This window comes from Panicum virgatum, chromosome 4K, assembly GCF_016808335.1.
Source record: "Panicum virgatum strain AP13 chromosome 4K, P.virgatum_v5, whole genome shotgun sequence".
NCBI lineage: Eukaryota > Viridiplantae > Streptophyta > Magnoliopsida > Poales > Poaceae > Panicum > Panicum virgatum.
In genome coordinates, this window is record NC_053139.1 from 26456457 (window position 1) to 26476285 (window position 19829).

At 46.7% G+C, this 19829-nt stretch overlaps 2 protein-coding genes across 4 annotated transcripts in view; both read left to right on the forward strand.

The window, feature by feature from the left end:
• The first annotated feature begins 2977 nt into the window (after nt 1-2977).
• On the forward strand, nt 2978-5393 carry LOC120703558 (DEAD-box ATP-dependent RNA helicase 9-like). 2 transcript variants are annotated; one of them, XM_039987669.1, is made up of 4 exons: nt 2978-3541; nt 4043-4179; nt 4798-4874; nt 5070-5393. In XM_039987669.1, exons 1-4 carry the CDS (start codon nt 3080-3082, stop codon nt 5207-5209), a joined length of 816 nt encoding a protein of 271 aa, XP_039843603.1. In that variant the 5' UTR covers nt 2978-3079; the 3' UTR covers nt 5210-5393. The 2 variants fall into 2 exon arrangements, with proteins under 2 accessions (XP_039843603.1, XP_039843605.1); XM_039987671.1 differs by having other exon boundaries at nt 2980-3541; nt 5066-5095.
• Nucleotides 5394-7049: 1656 nt separating this feature from the next.
• Nucleotides 7050-19829, forward strand: part of LOC120703559 (myb-related protein MYBAS1-like) — a 35023-nt gene continuing 22243 nt past the window's right edge. Inside the window, exons 1-3 of one of the 2 annotated variants that reach the window (XM_039987672.1) lie at nt 7050-7366; nt 7567-7696; nt 7898-9392. In XM_039987672.1, the coding sequence (XP_039843606.1) occupies nt 7339-7366; nt 7567-7696; nt 7898-8396 (657 nt within the window). In that variant the 5' untranslated portion in view covers nt 7050-7338 and the 3' untranslated portion in view covers nt 8397-9392. Of the gene's footprint in view, nt 7697-7897; nt 9393-19829 lie in introns of those variants that run through there. The other variant, XR_005687077.1, reaches the window with a different exon arrangement.

The following is a 19829-nucleotide window of genomic DNA, read 5'->3' on the forward strand; positions in this document are numbered from 1 at the left end:
AATGAAAACCATGGCATGTGCAACACGATAACCTCGTGTTGTGAGTAAACCTAACATGCCTTAGGAAATGTAAAATGCTGGGATTACATGGTGGTGCTTTACTGAGTGCACCGGGGATATTTTCCCTTCCTAATAGCTTCAGACCCTGCTTCCTTAGCACGGCGGGCCCTCTCTCGCTTCCTCTCCCTATCAGCTTCACGTTCCTCTGCCTTCTGACATTCCACTTCTGCAATCCTCTTCTGAATCTCTTCCTGGTTTTTCTTGCGCTTCTCGTCCATCTGTTCTTCATGCAGCATTCGTTGCCACCTTTGTGCAGCCCACCTTGCTTGACGCTCCACGTGGTCCTTATCCTGCTGAGATTGCTCGGTGTCTAACCACTGCACGAAATCACATAGAGGCGGTGGAGTCTTTCCCCAAATCATGTTAGAAGTCATTACTAGATCTGAAAGTGACAAACTCTGGTAGTGTTTTGTAGTACCTTTGCTCGGTCATTGCCGTAATGCTTGGGCGGGTCGTACTCGTCATTCTCGCACATGAAGAATCTCTTGCCAAAGTCGTCCCCCAGAACCCTTAATTTCATTAGTTTGCACAAGGATCCGCAAAAATACATAGGCATCTGGACTCCTTGGGGGACTGTTTCCGTCACCTTATTCCATGGAATGTAGGTGGATCCTGAGGATGCCATGGTGTTGAGCCCTGGCAATCACAAGTGAGCAATCAGATTGCTAATATACTATATCAACGCTAATCATTATCAGTAACTACACCTAAATGTACCACTAATCACTCCTAATAATAATTAAACTGATTGCTAAACTATTTTCTAACATTTTCTATAATTTTCTACAATTTCCTAACATTTTCTACAATTTTCTAATATTATCTTGCATTTTTTTATGATTTTCTAATACTTCTCTAACAATTTTCTAGTATTTTCTAATACTAAATCTAACACTAAATGTATTATATCAACGCTAATCACTATAAGTAATTGCACCTAAATGTACCACTAATCACTCCTAACAATAATTGAACTGATTGCTAATCTACTGTTTCAAAAAAATAATTACAACAAAATCTATTTATAAAATATAGAAAATTTTAGTTACCTAAAGTCGCCGGCTGGAAAATCCGACAGAGCTTCGCCGCTTTGCCGCTCCCTCACCCCTCCTCTCCCTCTCTTTTCTTTTTTTCTGGATTTTTAGTAAACCAAATGGGGGTGAGGGGCAGCCAACACCTTATATAGGGGCGGGGGGCCGGCCGCCCCGCAGCTAGGCAGCCCGGGGGGGCCGGCCGCCCCGCTGCCAGGCGACTGGCCCGAGGGACCTGTCTGCAATTTTTTTTCTTCTTTTTTTTTGCAGATAAGCCCCGGCCGCCCGGCTGCCGGGCGGCCAGGTCCCGGCCGCCCGGCAGCGGGGCGGCCGGGGTATATTTCTGTAAATTTCCAAATCGAAAATATATTTTTGTAAAAAACGGAAATAAAAAATATAAAAATAAAAAAACCGCAGTCGGGGAAGCAGAGGAGAAAAGGTGGGCCGGGCTGGAAGCCAAAGAAAGCAAGGGATGGGGGAGAAAAGGACTTTGTCCTGTGAAGTCTTGTTGAACTATGGATTTTAGACATTTGTTCAGGTATTTTAGCAGACACATATTCATGTATTATTTCTAGACAAACATACATATATCAAACAAAAAGGCAAGTTAAACCTATGAATTATTTTAATACTTATTTAATAAATGGCACAAAAATTATGTGGCATGCAACTAAGACAAATAAGCCTTAATTAGTTGTATTTTTAGAAATTTTTAGGGAGTGAAAATCAAGTTTTTACATGGATGGGCCACTCACAAAAGTACTTTGCCCTAAACTTTCCCCTTAGTAGAGTTTCGAGTGATATTTATTGTCATAACCTGGATTTCCTTAGTGTCTTCTTTCAATCTTCAGGCTTCTTCTACTTGATGTGGTTGGACTTCTTGTGAATTTTAATCTTCTTGTATATTTGATCAACATTGCAACATTTTCTTCCCATGTGCATCCTTTCGTCGTAGAACTTAACTAAAGATTCTAGAAAACAACAATTTGTGGATATCATGTATGTAACATGCAAGAATAACAAATCATAACAATTTGAAACTAATCGACTTATTTTTTCGACTGATGAGAAAGTGCTTACAGGAAGCCTGTGATGTAGATATACTGCAAGGCCTTGATTAAACTCTCTGCTTGTTCTGCCTGAAGTTGAAAGATCCTCCGACCTTCCATGGATTTGCTGGACAGGTGCTGCTAAATTTGTATTCATCTATCAATGGACTTCAATTGCAAAGTAATGTCCATCATGCATATGTGCCTGTATGACCATTGACCATCACTCAAATACTATACCTGCAGCTAACCCATTTAGGTTATGCTTGTGAATTCAAAATGTATTCTACATTGTTACTCATCTCGTTCTGTGCTTGATTTGTTATCTATAGCATATCAAATGTACTGATATGAAGATCAGACCTGTTAATTTAGTGGACTATGTACGTTGGAACAGTTCATTTGACATTTGCTGTATTTTGTTGTGTCTTTTCTATTTGTTATTTTTCTAGTGAATCTATATAGTTTGAATTTCGAAAATTGGAATATTTCAACATGCAATTAGTCTGGCCTGGTAGCTGTTGAGTCTTGCCGTGAAGCAGAAAATGACCAAGATGCCTTGCTATGCATGTGGGTTGCCGATTAATCCCATGATATCACTACTACACATATGGTCATTGCAAACAGCTCATCACCAACGGTTTAGTTTAAACCGGCGATGATAGTCTATCACTACCGGTTGTAAATAAACCCGACGGTGATATACACTCATCACCGCCGGTTCATATTACGAACTGGCGGTGATAGATTTATGGGCATCACCGCCGGGTGGTAACACGAGCCGGCGGTGATGACCCGTAGATATTTTCCCAACATCCCCGGCCCGTCCTCTCGCTATCTAATCCTCTACCGTGTTCTGTGTTCTCAGATCCTCTCTCTTCAGCAGCCTCCCTCTCCTCCCTTAGATCCCCTCCCCAGCAGCTTCTCCTTCGCCGAGTCATGGAGCTGCAGAGATGCGGACTTGCCCCGCCTTCCTGCCGTGCGAGGTCCGGCGCCGCAGCAGCAGAAGCAAGCACAGCAGCAGCCATGTACGCCGCCCTCCGCCGCGCGGCGCCACTCCGGCGGCGTGCCGTGTCCGCGCTCGCGGCCGCGCTGCTCCAGCAGCAGCCGGCGGCGATGGGGGCGGTGGCCCCGCGGCTGCCGGCGCCCGCCGCGTTGGCGGCGTTGTGGTTCCACTCGTACCCGTCGCGGCTGGGGTTCCGGGAGACGGGGCCCGCGGGCACGGCGGCGCGGGCGGAGTTCGCGGCGGCCGAGGAGGGGTCGTTCTACGAGGAGGACAAGAGGGCCGCCAGCGCCGGTGGCGCGGCGGACCAGGGTCTGGAGATTGCCAAGCTGGGGATCTCGTCCAAGATCGTCGATAGGCTCGCCAAGAAGGGCATCACCAAGCTGTTCCCCATTCAGGTACGAGGAGCGGTGGATCTTCACCGTTCTTCTGGTCGAAGTGGATTCTAGAATAATCTATTTGCTGCGAAAACTCGATTAGATTCTTTTACGCTAGTGGTTTGATTGGATAGTAACTACCGTGTACCAATCTGCTTGTCCTGTTCTCCGCGGACACAATCCATACAGATGACATCGATGTTTAATTAACAAGCACCAATGGGAAAACCGTTCAATTATAACAAAATTCTTCCATTTGCTTTAATTGGTTATTTATTATGTTTACGTTGATCCAAATTCAACTGCTTTTGTAATGCGGCAAATTCATCTTGGCATGGTGATCGGATGAAACATTAGAATTACCAGTGTTCGTTTGTGGTTAGGTGATAAATTACCAATAATAAATTAATTCCTCGCAATTTCATGGATCTCATACATGAGGCAAAGCTGTTTGCTATAAATCAGTACTGAATTGATATTTGAACCTTGTCTTCTATTTTGCAACCTGTACAACCTGTTTAGAGAGCTGTTCTTGAGCCAGCAATGCAAGGAAAGGACATGGTTGGTCGTGCCAAAACTGGGACCGGTAAAACTTTGGCATTCGGAATCCTCCGCTCCGCGTCCTGCCTGCTACCCTGCTGCATTGCGCACACTTTCAGGTATGCCGCCCGCGCTCGTAGTACGTCTTCTCTTTATTTCCTTCTACTGAATTTCGGGATCCCATAGCTCGGGTCAGCTTCGTTTGGTTGCTCGCTGTGGTTCAGTTCTGCGTATCTAGGCCCTGCTCCGGCATTTATCAGATTTGTGGTAGCATAGGACGTCATTGTGCTTGCTCCACTGGAATTTCAGTTGTAGTGTGACACAAGTGGTTGGACTCTAATCGCCCAGATCACAAAGGGCCTGCATTTAACTACCTGCTTAAACATATGGTACAATCATGTGCGTTCAGGTTTTGTTGTCTATTAGGCTTCCATTTTCCCTAATCTCTTGTGTTCCTTTTGCTTCCTGTCTTGGTTCGGCTATTTCTCTGTGCTGAATATTTAGTTTATGCCTACATGCAGCAGAGTGATCAGGTTCCATTGAGAACTGATCGGAGCAACAATTTGGCTAGTCTATTAGTGATCGCAATTTGGCATTCTTGTCACAATTTATATATGCTGCCCCTTTCATGATAGTAGTTTTTACTATATAAGTTTGTCAACGTGTAATTTGTGATTTATCTGACTTCAGAGATTCAATGTTGGCAATGTTCCTTACTAAATTGAACTCATGTGTAGCCTATCTAATGGGTTGCCCGATACGAGGAGTCATTTTGGATCCATTTGTGGCATTGCGAATGGGCATTCAGGGACAGGTATATCCATTGTTAATTTCAATCCTTGGCAATCTATCAATCGGGCTTGGCATTTTGTCTATTATCCAATGTAGCAGTGTAATTTTGTCAGCTATGCCTCCATTTCCTTTTGCCTTTATCACCTTATTATGCCCTTCATATAGACATCACACATTATAACACTCTCATGGACTCATTCCATACCTCTGCAGGCAGGGACTCAATTCTGGGATGAAAAGATGGAAAAAGAACTTGCTGAGGGACATCTATCGAGTACAGTATTTGACAGGTACATAGATGGGTCATATACTCATATATTTGAATATTGGAACTTGGAGTTCTCGTGCAACATTTGACTTTTCTCTATAGATTAATTTGAGATGTACATAGATGGAAAATGTGATGAGTCAGATTTATCCATTCACCTTTAACTTATGTTTGGGCAATAATCTCGATGTATGAGCTCATATGGTTGAATTCTGCTGCTATAATTATATATTATATATGTTGTACAAATGATGCAATATTATTATATGAAAATATTTTTTTTGATGGGAAAAAGGTCTTCACCGCCGGTTCGTGTTTTCAACCGGCGGTGTTGATGTCTCCATCACCAACGGTTCCAGATACGAACCGGCGGTGATGGGTGCACATCACCAATGGTTCTGGAACCGGCGGTGATGGCCCCGCTATCACCAACGACATAAATCCAACGCCTCCCGAACCGTTGGTGATACTCCTTACGAACCGGCGGTGATGAGGGGTGCTGGAGTAGTGTATGTAATCCTTGCGGGTGGTGCGAACGTGGGTCAAACTATAAATTTTTACCAATACTACACATGGTGATGACCCAGCGTTTGGATTGATTGTGACCGTGTTGGATCATTTTATTTCGTTTTGGCTGTGTACATCCCAATATGTAGAGCGAGGTCAGGGGTTTATTTTCAAGACTTTGTATCAGCTTGATAAAATTCCATGAAACTTATTTATAAAAGCTTCCTCTTTTGGAAAAAGCAACGAATATCAAAAGATACAAAGGAATAAAGAATAAAACCAGGAATACAAACACAAGTAATTCGGCAGTGGAAGAACGATTGGTTTCCAAAAGCAGAATAGATGCCAAATGGTAACAGGTTGGTGATGTTGCCGTGCCGCTGCACGCACTAGGTGAGGAACGCATGCAGCTACTAGCTAGCTAACTAGCTGGTGGATTGCAGGTTTTGGTGGCCTCCGCATCAGAGTTATCTTCTCCCTGTACCTCACACAAGAAAAAGCAAGTGATAAGGGCAACCTTTTCAAATCATGTCAGATAACTCTACATCAGTGGACAAATTAGGTCTATATCCTGCTTTTTGAAGGCGCACCACAGCCCCTGCTAGACTTGCCACGTCACAGTTCTGATGTCCATGCAATAATATAGGCAAAAATGATATGGTACGTACAAAAGGAAGCTACGTAATGAGAGGTCGACAGGATCAGAAGTATAAAAACATGGTCGTTTTATTAGTTCAACAGATTTATTCTGGCAGCTATGAGCATCTGGCTGGTTATCTGCAGCTTTGTGCTATTAAACAAGCTTCACCGGTGACATGCGGTAGTCAATTAAATACTGCAGACATGCTATTAGTGGTGCCATAAGGATGATAACCTATTTAAAACAAGAAAATACGGATGGAGTCTTTTGTGTGCCAATAATAGTGGCGGATGACCCAAAAGCAAACGCTCTTCACTTCCATGAGAAAGAATATGTCCGGAGACAGCTTGGCACCTCCGGCCAGATATAGTGTTAGCAGGCAAAAATCATTGCTCAACATAACGAATAATTTCTAAATCATGATTGGCAATTGTAACTCGATCACCTACTGGTAGAAAGTCCAGATCACGATCGAGTGTTCAATTATTTCTGCTCTGTAGAAACAGCGGCATGCAGCAGTAAATTGTACTACTACTCATGAAGCATTGTTCTGCAAGAAGGGAAAAAAATAATGATTAAACAAATTTGGCGTATCTGAACTTCAGGTATCTTACCTAAATCCAGCAATGATTAAACCAATGTTGTTAGTAATTTAACTCTTAGCACAACCCCAATTGTGATAGGATGAGGACCTCTAGGACTCTTTAAATCATACCCAGTGGCAGTGCATTATTTTCTTGTATTCTTAGTTGGCGGGGGGGGGGGGGGGGGGGGGGGGGGGGGGCAAGAGAGAGAGAGAGGCTGGCTATAAACGTGGTGCAAAAGCCAGCAGCACGCCCATACAAACTTGAAGCAGTAGTGTGCTAGAGTTTTCTTCTTTCTAAAAGATAGCTACCTTGTTCCTATCATCAAACTGTAGTTACTTTGATCAAGGATCCAAAACCTGAAACTGGAATCATATCCACCAGCGCAGTGAGCAAGAAGAATGCTTCCCAGTCCCAGCTTATCCACGGTAGGAACAGGAAGCGCTAATAATATGGTGACAATGAGAGCGGAGATGCGCAGGGGGCCATGGACAGAACAGGAGGACATGCAACTGGTATGTACTGTCAATCTGTTCGGTGACCGTCGCTGGGACTTCATTGCCCAGGTCTCAGGTTTGAGGGGTTGTGGAACAGCAAATTAGATAGATATTTTTCAATCCTTTGTGCAAAAAAGTCGCAAACAGCAGCCCATCCCGTCCAAAAAAAACAAAATGAAAATTTTTTTTTGTTCTACTTCTACGTTCAATTCATGCAGGCCTCTACCGGTCAGGCAAGAGCTGCCGCCTTCGATGGGTGAATTACCTCCACCCAGGCCTCAAACATGGACGCATGTCGCCAGAAGAAGAAAACCTTGTTATCAAGCTCCATGCTCGTTGGGTAAACAGGTTTGATCGGAGGAACCTTTTCTCTCTTTTATTTTAATAGATAAGGGAACAAAGATCTGGCCTCAACACTCATACACGAGTGAATATGGCCACCAAAGAATTTTTTCTAGATATTACTAGCTTTATTTAGTTACTACTAATGAGCTTTAGGTGAAAGCGGTTGGGACTTGGGACTGACTAAAATCTTCAATACATATGAAGGTGGTCTAGGATAGCCCGATATCTGCCAGGGCTCACAGATAACGAGATCAAGAACTACTGGAGAACACACATGAGAAAGAAAGCACAGGAGAGGAAGATGAGCTTGTCACCCTCGACCTCACCCTGTTCGCCGACGACGTACCAATCCTGCCTCCTCCTTGACACATCTCCAAACAGTTGGATTGGCAGTGGTGACAGTCACAATGCCAGTAGCTGCACCACAAGTGCCCTATGGATGACCGAGACTATCACAGATGGGTTCCCCATGGATCTGATATTGAAGGACGTTGAGACACCGCAAGCACCTGCCTATCTTGGAATTGACGAAGGGAAAGATGAAGCATTCAGCAGCATTCCCTGCCCTCCACCCACAGCCACTACCGCAATCGCTGGCTTTGCCATGTGCCTTGGGCACACGGCAACGACGGAAAGTCACATTGCAAAATGTTTGCAGTGTGCAACACATGACAAACAGCTCATGGCAAAGAGCAGCCGGTAAAGTTGGATTTGCCGTGTGCCCTTTCTCGGGCACACGGCAAACACTGCCGTGTGCTGGATTTGACGCACGGCAAAATAAAGTGGCCTAACGGCCATCCGCTGTTCACGGCGTGTTTGCCGTGTGCCCTTCCCGTGGCACACGGCAAACTCTTGGATATTTGTCGTGTGCCCTTCCCCATGGCACATGGCAAAGTGATCACACTTTGCCATGTGCTATGGCAAAAGCACACGACAAAGTATGGTCACTTTGCCGTGTGCTATGGTAAAAGCACACAGCAAACATCATTTATTCTATCTGTTTTTTTGTTTTTCCTCGTATATGGTCCCAAAACACACACACACACACACACACATATATATATATAAATATCACAATAGATATCACAGGCACTTTATATATATGACAATACACATTACAGGCATTTCATATATGACAATATAAAGTCACAATAACCATACAAGTCCATACAAAGTTCATACAAGTTCAAATGTTCTGAGCAAGCATAAATGAACATATAGAGTCCATACAAGTTCATAAACGTACATACAACTCACTGGGTCGGCGGCGGAGGCGGTGACGGCGGCGATGGACCATTTGGCCCCCACGTCATATACGGCAGCCACGCTGGAGGCGGCCACTGAGGCGGCAGCCCCTGAGGCATCCCCTGAGGCGGCCACTGAGGCGGCAGCCCCTAGACGGCCACTGAGGCGTCCCCTGAGGCGGCTGAGGTGACATGTCTGGATCGACGGGGCCATCATTAGATGCTGCCAATTGATTCTGCACATAGTTGAAGAGATTGCAGGTGTTAGATAAGATTTAAGATATGAACATTCGATATAAGTTATTTTAGCTTTCGTCAAAGTTTTTGTAGCTTTATCTAAGTTCTTAGTCATTGTAATTGTATTCTAAGTCATTAGTTCTAAGTTGTTTTAACTTTATTAATCAATCAAAGTGCTAAGTCACTATAAGAAATCAAACTACAAGGTTGTCAAGTCACTCACAGGAGTAGGAGTAGCTGCACGAGGTGGAAGTAGAAGTGGACTGAACTGTGGCAGCGAATGACCCATCGACGCGCCGAGAGTTTGGATGTAGCTAAGCGCCTGCTCCAGTCTCTGGCGATCAGCCTCCAGCTGCCGCAGAAACTCTTCCCGCTCGGCCTGCCACCTCGCCTCCATCTGCTGCTGCCATGCCAATAACTGCTACTACTGTGCCAACATCTCCTGCTATCGTGCCGCCATCTGTGCATCCAACTGGGCCTGCAATATTTGTTCCAAGGGTTAGAATACAAATAAAATGTATGTAAATTTCAATCAACGATGGGTAACACAGAAATAACCTTGAGTGCGTCCATCTGGATCTATGAGGAGCTTTCCCGTGGGCGTATGGCCGGGATTGAGTCGGTGCTCCGAGCTCGAATCTGTTAGAGAGTGGGAGTACTGGCCGTGTCGATTATGCTGTCAGCCATCAAGAGCCGGCCATGCTTCCTGCCTCCTCCCGCCCTCATGAGGATTTCTACATCAATGGGCTGCGCGAACGGATCGAAATCCGGCCCATGGATCTACCTTGCCATCTCACTGTAACCACTCAGGCGGCTGTGGGTGGACGCATTGTTGTATGCCTCGGGCGGGTCCTCCGGGTTGAAGGTGACATCGGACAATGACGCCCTCCCCTTATGGGCCAAAGCATATGCCTGGAGCGGAGGGCATTCCTGACCACCATGTGCAGCAGAGTGCGAAAAAAGCAACATGATTAGAAATTAAAACGAATTGAGCGTTAGAATAAAGAAATGAATTCACGTACCCAGGCAACCGCGTACTGGCCGAGGTGACGGTTGCCTTGATGGTGTGATGCCCCGCCCATCTATAAGCGCCACTCTCGGTGAGAGTTGTGGATGTCCACCCAACCTTCCGAGCACCACTTGTCCACCATCTTTTCCCAGCATGGAAGCTTATTGGCTAACCACCACGGAGGCACCTGCGCAGGATCAAGTACAAGACATATAAGATGATCAAATGGAGCATACATAATCTCAGAAGAAGTCAATATTATTAGTGTTGTATATATATCGAAAGGAATAATTCCCGGGTCATCCTCATATTTCTCGCCGGCTCTTTCTTGACCTTCACATTGATTGATGCATGGTAAGTTATGATGGCCTAGATGCACGCCTCGTAATTCATATCCAACACGAGCTTGTAACAGGCTTTGTTAGCCACCTCGCGTGCCATGGCAGGCGGTACTCCCTCCTCCAATCTGTAGAAATCCTGCACATATACGCGACGTCAGTATTTCAAAAAATGTCTGATGAATGTGGTGTATTGAGAGTCTACAAAAAAATCAAGCACATACACTTACCCATAGTTCGGTCAACACTCGGTTCGCCTTGCTCCTATGTTGGATGTCTTCCACGGTGATGTAGTGCTCCCAAGACGGCACCGGCTGCTCCGTGCCGGAAATCTCCATCAAGCCAGGGATGTGTAGCTTGCAGAGCAGCCCTAGGATGCCATTGGGCATGCATTTATGAGTACCTGGACCAATACCTGGAGCGACGATCACAAAGTTCCTGCCCAAGTGATTAAGACAAATTATTAGCTTCAATTGTGATTTTGAATATATACAAAAATGTAGTGAAAACATTTAAAGTTATTTACCTTTTCCCTTCAGGCGAATAACCGGCCTTCCTGCCTCCGGTACCGATCGAGTCGGGAGCATAGAGGGGCCTCGCAACCATACACGAGGTATGGCACATGCCTCCACCCCCTCCTGCTCCTCACGGTCCTTCCCGTCCTGCTCCTCCTCCTCCTGTTGCTGCTCCTGCTCCTCCCCCTCCTGCTCCTCCTGCTCCTCCTCCTACGCCTCAGGTACCGCGTCCTCAGACGACGATGGGGAAGGTATAGGTGAGGGTGACCTACTCCTCCCCCTCCTCTATCGAGCTGTACCGATGTCATCACTTGCTGCAGCCTTCTGTTTTCCCTTGCCTCTCTGTCTAGCTGACCGGGAGGATCCAGCGCTCCCGCTAGCTCTGCCGAGCACCTCCGAGATCGACCTCATCATACCTTTGCTGCCCCCACCATCTTTGATCAATCACTTGTAATTAAAAAGATTAAACCAATCCATGCATGTATTACAAATAGTAAGATAAACAAAACATATAGTACTACACCTAGTAAATTAATAGTACAACCAGTAATATAAACAAAATATAGTATTACAACTAGATAGTAAATTAATTAGTATGGATCTTACATATATTAGAAATATTCATCATGATCGGGATTAGCTGGATCGTAGGTCTCGTCATCGGTATCACATGTGTTGTTACAATCAACACCATACTCTAAAGGAGGTTCATTGTCATCATCACTGTCATTGCCTAAACGAAATCATTCAAGTAATTCTATGTCCAGCAAATTATCAACATCATCCCCGTTATCCTCGTGAACAACCCTTTCATTGTCTACATCGATTCCAATGCCTTCGGTTAAGTCTATCTCAAATCTCCCTTCTAGTCCATCTTCTTGAAAGAACTGTCCAACATATGTGTTTGGGTCTATGTTGTAGTCATCGTTGTTTGTATACAAAGAAAATGAATGTAAATTTCAATCAACGATGGGTAACACAGAAATAACCTTGAGTGCGTCCATCTGGATCTATGAGGAGCTTTCCCGTGGGCGTATGGCCGGGATTGAGTCGGTGCTCCGAGCTCGAATCTGTTAGAGAGTGGGAGTACTGGCCGTGTCGATTATGCTGTCAGCCATCAAGAGCCGGCCATGCTTCCTGCCTCCTCCCGCCCTCATGAGGATTTCTACATCAATGGGCTGCGCGAACGGATCGAAATCCGGCCCATGGATCTACCTTGCCATCTCACTGTAACCACTCAGGCGGCTGTGGGTGGACGCATTGTTGTATGCCTCGGGCGGGTCCTCCGGGTTGAAGGTGACATCGGACAATGACGCCCTCCCCTTATGGGCCAAAGCATATGCCTGGAGCGGAGGGCATTCCTGACCACCATGTGCAGCAGAGTGCGAAAAAAGCAACATGATTAGAAATTAAAACGAATTGAGCGTTAGAATAAAGAAATGAATTCACGTACCCAGGCAACCGCGTACTGGCCGAGGTGACGGTTGCCTTGATGGTGTGATGCCCCGCCCATCTATAAGCGCCACTCTCGGTGAGAGTTGTGGATGTCCACCCAACCTTCCGAGCACCACTTGTCCACCATCTTTTCCCAGCATGGAAGCTTATTGGCTAACCACCACGGAGGCACCTGCGCGGGATCAAGTACAAGACATATAAGATGATCAAATGGAGCATACATAATCTCAGAAGAAGTCAATATTATTAGTGTTGTATATATTCCGAAAGGAATAATTCCCAGGTCATCCTCATATTTCTCGCCTGCTCTTTCTTGACCTTCACATTGATTGATGCATGGTAAGTTATGATGGCCTAGATGCACGCCTCGTAATTCATATCCAACACGAGCTTGTAACAGGCTTTGTTAGCCACCTCGCGTGCCATGGCAGGCGGTACTCCCTCCTCCAATCTGTAGAAATCCTGCACATATACGCGACGTCAGTATTTCAAAAAATGTCTGATGAATGTGGTGTATTGAGAGTCTACAAAAAAATCAAGCACATACACTTACCCATAGTTCGGTCAACACTCGGTTCGCCTTGCTCCTATGTTGGATGTCTTCCACGGTGATGTAGTGCTCCCAAGATGGCGCCGGCTGCTCCGTGCCGGAAATCTCCATCAAGCCAGGGAAGTGTAGCTTGCAGAGCAGCCCTAGGATGCCATTGGGCATGCATTTATGAGTACCTGGACCAATACCTGGAGCGACGATCACAAAGTTCCTGCCCAAGTGATTAAGATAAATTATTAGCTTCAATTGTGATTTTGAATATATACAAAAATGTAGTGAAAACATTTAAAGTTATTTACCTTTTCCCGTCAGGCGAATAACCGGCCTTCCTGCCTCCGGTACTGATCGAGTCGGGAGCATAGAGGGGCCTCGCAACCATACACGAGGTATGGCACATGCCTCCGCCCCCTCCTCCTCCTCCTCCTGTTGCTGCTCCTCCTCCTCCTGTTGCTGCTCCTCCTCCTCCCCCTCCTGCTCCTCCTGCTCCTCCTCCTACGCCTCAGGTACCGCGTCCTCAGATGACGATGGGGAAGGTATAGGTGAGGGTGACCTACTCCTCCCCCTCCTCTATCGAGCTGTACCGATGTCATCACTTGCTGCAGCCTTTTGTTTTCCCTTGCCTCTCTGTCTAGCCGACCGGGAGGATCCAGCGCTCCCGCTAGCTCTACCGAGCACCTCCGAGATCGACCTCATCATACCTTTGCTGCCCCCACCATCTTTGATCAATCACTTGTAATTAAAAAGATTAAACCAATCCATGCATGTATTACAAATAGTAATATAAACAAAACATATAGTACTACACCTAGTAAATTAATAGTACAACCAGTAATACAAACAAAATATAGTATTACAACTAGATAGTAAATTAATTAGTATGGATCTTACATATATTAGAAATATTCATCATGATCGGGATTAGCTGGATCGTAGGTCTCGTCATCGCTATCACATGTGTTGTTACAATCAACACCATACTCTAAAGGACGTTCATTGTCATCATCACTGTCATTGCCTAAACGAAATCGTTCAAGTAATTCTATGTCCAGCAAATTATCAACATCATCCCCGTTATCCTCGTGAACAACCCTTTCATTGTCTACATCGATTCCAATGCCTTCGGTTAAGTCAATCTCAAATCTCCCTTCTAGTCCATCTTCTTGAAAGAACTGTCCAACATATGTGTTTGGGTCTATGTTGTTGTAACACCCGGTTTATAAAAGAACATAAACCGAGCAATCATATACGTGCCAGGATCAAGTCACACGTATATACAACAGAATGAACAGTATATCATAGCACATATCATGTAAAAAGATATAATAAAGCGATTACGAATGTTATTTATTACAATAATGACAAAATGTCTGATACAGCGGAAGCGAAGTACAAAATACGATAAAGCTCTCCGAAGCTGAAGCAGGGCGCCACAGGGACGTCGACTGGGAGACGAAGCACCTAGAAGTCCTCGTAGTCCTGGTAGCGCTGGACGAACTCCCTCGTGTCGGCAGGAACTGAGCAGCAGTAGCGTAGCCAAGAGGAAAAAGTAGAGAAGAGGCAAGAGTGAGTACACAACTTGTACTCAACAAGTATAACACAAACTATGAGGCTCTAAGGTTGGCTGACTCAACTGCATTAGCTTTTAAGTGTTGGCAAAATTTTATTAAAACTATTTACTACGAGTTGATGAATTACCATTAACCCAGTTACATAGTAATTAATCAGAATTAATCATACTACTACTGAGAACCAAACTAAGACCAAGCCACCAAGGTAAACCCCGAGAAGCACCTCCCTCGTCGGAAGGAGATAACTTCACTAATCAAAAGGAGGATCTGGGCCGCTCATAACCGTGAGCACGGCTAGTATACCAGTTTTACACTCTGCAGAGGTTGCACATCTTTACCCACAAGTCGTGAGCTACGCCAGTTGTTCATCACACTTCCTTAGGTGAGATGGCCAGCGACTCACTACGAGGCCTTTAAAAAGAATCTCGTTGGTAAGGCGTAACCGCGAGAGTTAGGTCGGCGACGATGGGGCCCACCTCACGGGGATACAAGCACAGGTACGCAAACCAAGCACAGACCAGCCGGAGGAGCAGGGACCATTGAAGCTTACTACTCTTGCCCCGCAGGTAAGTTACTCCAAACCAAAAAGATCTAATTATTACGCCAAGTCTATCCCATTCTAGCCTTGTGGTAGCGCTGTTGTCCCAGGTTGTCGCTCTATGAACCGGTCCTTATGGAGAGTGGCCAACCAAGCACTAAGCACCGTGCTGGCCCCCTAAACCATGTTTCTAACAAAACCAGTTTTAACGAGAAGTGAGCCACTCAAGCCACACAGAGTGCCACTCTCAGAATTAAATTCAAGTATACCCTTAATCAATTTAATTAAAAAGGACCAGAGTGTGTTATAGCGCAGCAACCTAGCACAACTAACCAAAATGCAACCCAAAGGTATATATAAAGGATATAAAGTGGCTAGGACAGTCCTTATAGGCATACAGTATTAAAATGCAGTATGAAATTGTATTTAAAGGTGATAGGTTGTTCATGTTATACTTGCCTTCCTCGTACTGCTCTTGCTGCTGCTCGAACTGCTCGGAAGAAGACTGCTCCTGGTACTGGTACTGGGGCTCCTCAGATGGATCAACGTCTACTCACGAACACATGGCCAAAACGATGCATGAAAATAAGCATACAAGCAAACACTAACAAAAACTAAGAAACAGTACAACAATACATGAAAACAGCAAGAAAAACTAAGCTAAAACTATTCTACGCGTTACAACGATCGCGTGGATATAAAGAACGCTAAAAACGGAGCTAAAACGCATTTTCTAGGCTAAAAACAAGTTCCAGGGGCTTATTTGTAAGAAAACTGAAGTTCCAGGGGGTTTTCTGCTAAAACCGAGGGCTAAAACATAAATAAACATTAGTTCCAGGGTCTAGCGCGCAAAAAGGTCAGAGCTGGACTGCGGGTTCCATTTTAAAGAAGCTCAGGGGGTTTTGTGCTAAAAACGGGACTAAACTGTAATTATTTTTCAAAGGCTATGGAGCGCGGGTTGATTGTAGAAAACTTCAGGGGTTCTTTAGCAAAAGTGCGGGGCGAACCGGTACGCGCGATCCTCGGCCGTTGGATCTGGATCTGATGGATCAGATCAGGGTAGCCCACGATCTAATCTGGGCCCTAGGCTTCGGATCGGACGGCTCTTAGGCGATTGGGGCTCACCGGCGGCGCTGAGTCGCCGGAGCGCCTCTGCTCCGCGGCGGCGCGTGCCCGGAGAAGGCCAAGGCGGCGCTCCTGGGCTCATTTTGGGCTGCGGCTTGGCTCGGGAGCTTGTCCGTGGCACGCGTAAGTCACTGGGGCACTCTGGGGAGAGGATTGGGGCGCGGGACGCTGTGAGCGGCGGCGATGGCGGGCGGACGCGGCGGAGTTCGCCGGCTCGAGCGTTCTAGGCGACGCCAAGAGCTACGGACCACGAACTCTAACGCCAAAAGGAACGGGGAGGGCTGTGGGTTCTCACCGGGGCTTCTGGTGGCCGGAGACGCCGCGCAGGGTGGACGCCGCCGTGGTCGTGCGGCGGCGGTGGGGCGGGTCTTGCGGTCCGGGCGGTGCTGGGCTCCTCCGAGCTCCTGGGCCGTACGGATCGTCGAGTGGAGGCGCTGCGAAGTGATCTAGGGGGTCAGGGGGGCTCCGGGGCCACTGGCGGCGAGAAAAGCGGTGGCGAGCTCGCTTACCGGCGGCGGCGGTCCTGGCGGAGGGATGCGGCGGCGCTGGTGGTTCGGGCGTGGAGTTGTGGGGCGAGGATGGGGAAGAGAAGGTCGCAGGGCCCAGTTATAGGGGGGATCCGGGGATCTCGGCGGGGCGCAGCGGGATAATGATCCCGGCGAGCTCGCCGGGGATCTCGGGGGCTCTGTTTCGCGGTGGGGAGGAAGGAAAGGGGGAGAGGGAGCCGCTGACGGGTGGGCCCGGGACGCAGCGGCTGAGGGGGGGCGCGCGTGCGGCGCTGCGCGGGACGAGTGCGGGGAGGCGCTGGCAGGCGGGGCCAGGCGTGACGGGGAGAGGTGAGCGGGGCGCTGGGCCGCGCGGCGCGGGACTGGGCCGAAGTGTGGGCCGTGCGGGAAGGGAGAGGGGGAAGTGGGCTTGGGCAGTTGGGTTTGCTGGGCTGGGTTTGAGTCCGGTTGGGTTTGGTTTTTCCTTTCTAAATTCTATTTCTCTCCTTTCTAAATCTAATTCAAACATAGTTTGAATTCAAATTTTAATTTGAATTCAAACCACACTCAAATAAAATTATGCACCAGCATGAATGCAACAAAAAAAAAATTTAAACCTATGATAAATTTTAATTAATTAAGGAACAAAAATTAGATTAAATGCCAACTAAACACTATAAACCTTAGAAAATTAAATAAAGCCAATTTAATTTATTAATAAATGCTGAAATTTAAATTAGGGTGTTACAGACCCTACCCCCTTAAAGAAATCTCGTCCCGAGATTTAGCTGGGCTGGCTAGCAAAGAGATCTGGATACGTCGTCTTCAACTCATCTTCTCGCTCCCAAGTAGCCTCAGCTTCACTGTGGTGACTCCACTGAACTCTGCACATCTTGATGCGCTTGTTCCGAGTGACCCTCTCTGATGTCTCCAGAATCTTCACCGGATGCTCGGTATAAGTCAGATCCTCCTGAACATCTACTCCATCCAGGGGTGCCTGCTCCTCGGGTACTCGCAGACACCTCTTCAGCTGAGATATATGGAAGACATCATGAACCCCTGAGAGGCTGAGAGGTAACTCCAGGCGATAAGCAACTTCGCCTTTCCGCTCTAGCACCTTGAATGGCCCCACATAACGAGGTGCTAACTTTCCCTTGACATTGAATCTGCGAATTCCTCTCATCGGAGACACCTTCAGATACACATAATCACCGACACTGAAAGTCAGATCTCTACGTTTGCCATCTGCATAGCTCTTCTGTCTGCTCTGTGCAATCCTCAGATTTTCTTGCACAGCCTGAACCATCTGCTCTGCATCATCTATGATCTCAGGGCCAAAGAGCTGCTTCTCGCCAATCTGATCCCAATAAAGAGGAGTCCTGCATTTTCTGCCATACAATGCCTCGAAGGGTGACTTCTTCAGACTGGCCTGATAGCTGTTGTTATATGAAAACTCAGCATATGACAGGCACTTATCCCAACTAGTACCATACTGAATAGCACAAGCTCTCAGCATATCCTCCAACACTTGGTTGGTTCTCTCTGTCTGCCCATCTGTCTGAGGGTGATAAGCCGTACTGAAACGCAGCTTCGTATCCAACGAATCATGGAGCTGCTCCCAGAACCGAGAAGTGAACTGAGACCCTCTGTCAGATATGATCTTCTTGGGCACACCATGCAAGCAGACAATCCGAGAGATGTACAACTCTGCAAGTCTAGCACCGGAGTAAGTAGTGTTCACTGGAATGAAGTGAGCAACCTTCGTCAGACGATCCACTACTACCCAAATGGAGTTGTACCCTTTCTGAGTACGAGGCAATCCAACAATGAAGTCCATGGTGATTTCCTCCCATTTCCACTCTGGAATCTTCAAAGGCTGTAACAGACCTGCTGGCCTCTGATGCTCAGCCTTGACACGCTGGCAGGTGTCACAAATAGCCACGTACTCTGCCACTGAACGCTTCATCCCATACCACCAGAAACGTTCCTTCAGATCATAGTACATCTTCGTGCTGCCCGGATGAATAGAGTATGCTGTATCATGGGCCTCACTCAGAATCAACTTCCGAAGATCCTTCACATCTGGCACACAGATCCGGTTCTTGTACCACAAGGTACCCTGATCATCCTCTCTAAAATGTGGGGCCTTGCCCTTCTTGAGCAACTCACGAATCTCCTGCAGCTTCTCATCATCTTTCTGATGCTGCATGATCTCTGACTCTAGAGTCGGTACTGCCTCAAATGCTGCACTGGAGGTATGATGCAAGAAGCCCAGACTCAACTGCTCGAACTCCTCGCATAACTCTGGAGGCATCTGGAAAGCCACGGCCATGTTGACATAACTTCTTCTGCTCAGAGCATCTGCTACAACATTGGCCTTGCCCGGATGATAGTGAATCTCCAGATCATAATCCTTGACCAACTCTAGCCATCTTCTCTGCCGCATGTTCAGCTCATTCTGCGTGAAAATGTACTTGAGGCTCTTGTGATCAGTGTAGATATCACAACGCTGCCCATACAAGTAGTGCCTCCAAATCTTCAGAGCATGCACAACTGCGGCTAACTCAAGATCATGAGTAGGATAATTCAGCTCATGCCGACGTAACTGCCGTGAAGCATAAGCTATCACTCTGCCCTCCTGCATCAGAACACACCCAAGACCATCCTTCGAAGCATCACAATATACCGTGAACCTCTTCGTCTGGTCTGGCAGAGTCAGGACTGGCGCCGTAGTCAACCTTTTCTTCAACTCATCAAAGGCCATCTGACGCTCATCAGTCCATACAAAAGCCACATTCTTCTCTAGCAAAGAAGTCAAAGGCTTCGCGATCTTGGAGAAATTCTCAATGAACCTCCGATAATATCCTGCTAAGCCCAAGAAAGATCTGACTTCTTTCACTGTCTGCGGTGTCTCCCACTCGAGCACATCCTTCACCTTGCTCGGATCAACAGCAATGCCTCCCTGAGAGATCACATGACCGAGGAATGGAACCTCGTCAATCCAGAACTCGCACTTGCTGAACTTGGCATACAACTGATGCTCTCTCAGTCTCTGCAATACGAGTCTCAGAT

Excerpts from the sequence above, each read along its gene's own strand:
- LOC120703558 (XM_039987669.1), top strand. The coding sequence starts at position 3,080 with ATGGAGCTGCAGAGATGCGGACTTGCCCCGCCTTCCTGCCGTGCGAGG. Across the intron at positions 4,180-4,797 it reads TGCATTGCGCACACTTTCAG|CCTATCTAATGGGTTGCCCG; the intron begins GTATGCCGCCCG and ends ACTCATGTGTAG. Across the intron at positions 4,875-5,069 it reads GAATGGGCATTCAGGGACAG|GGACTCAATTCTGGGATGAA; the intron begins GTATATCCATTG and ends CTCTGCAGGCAG.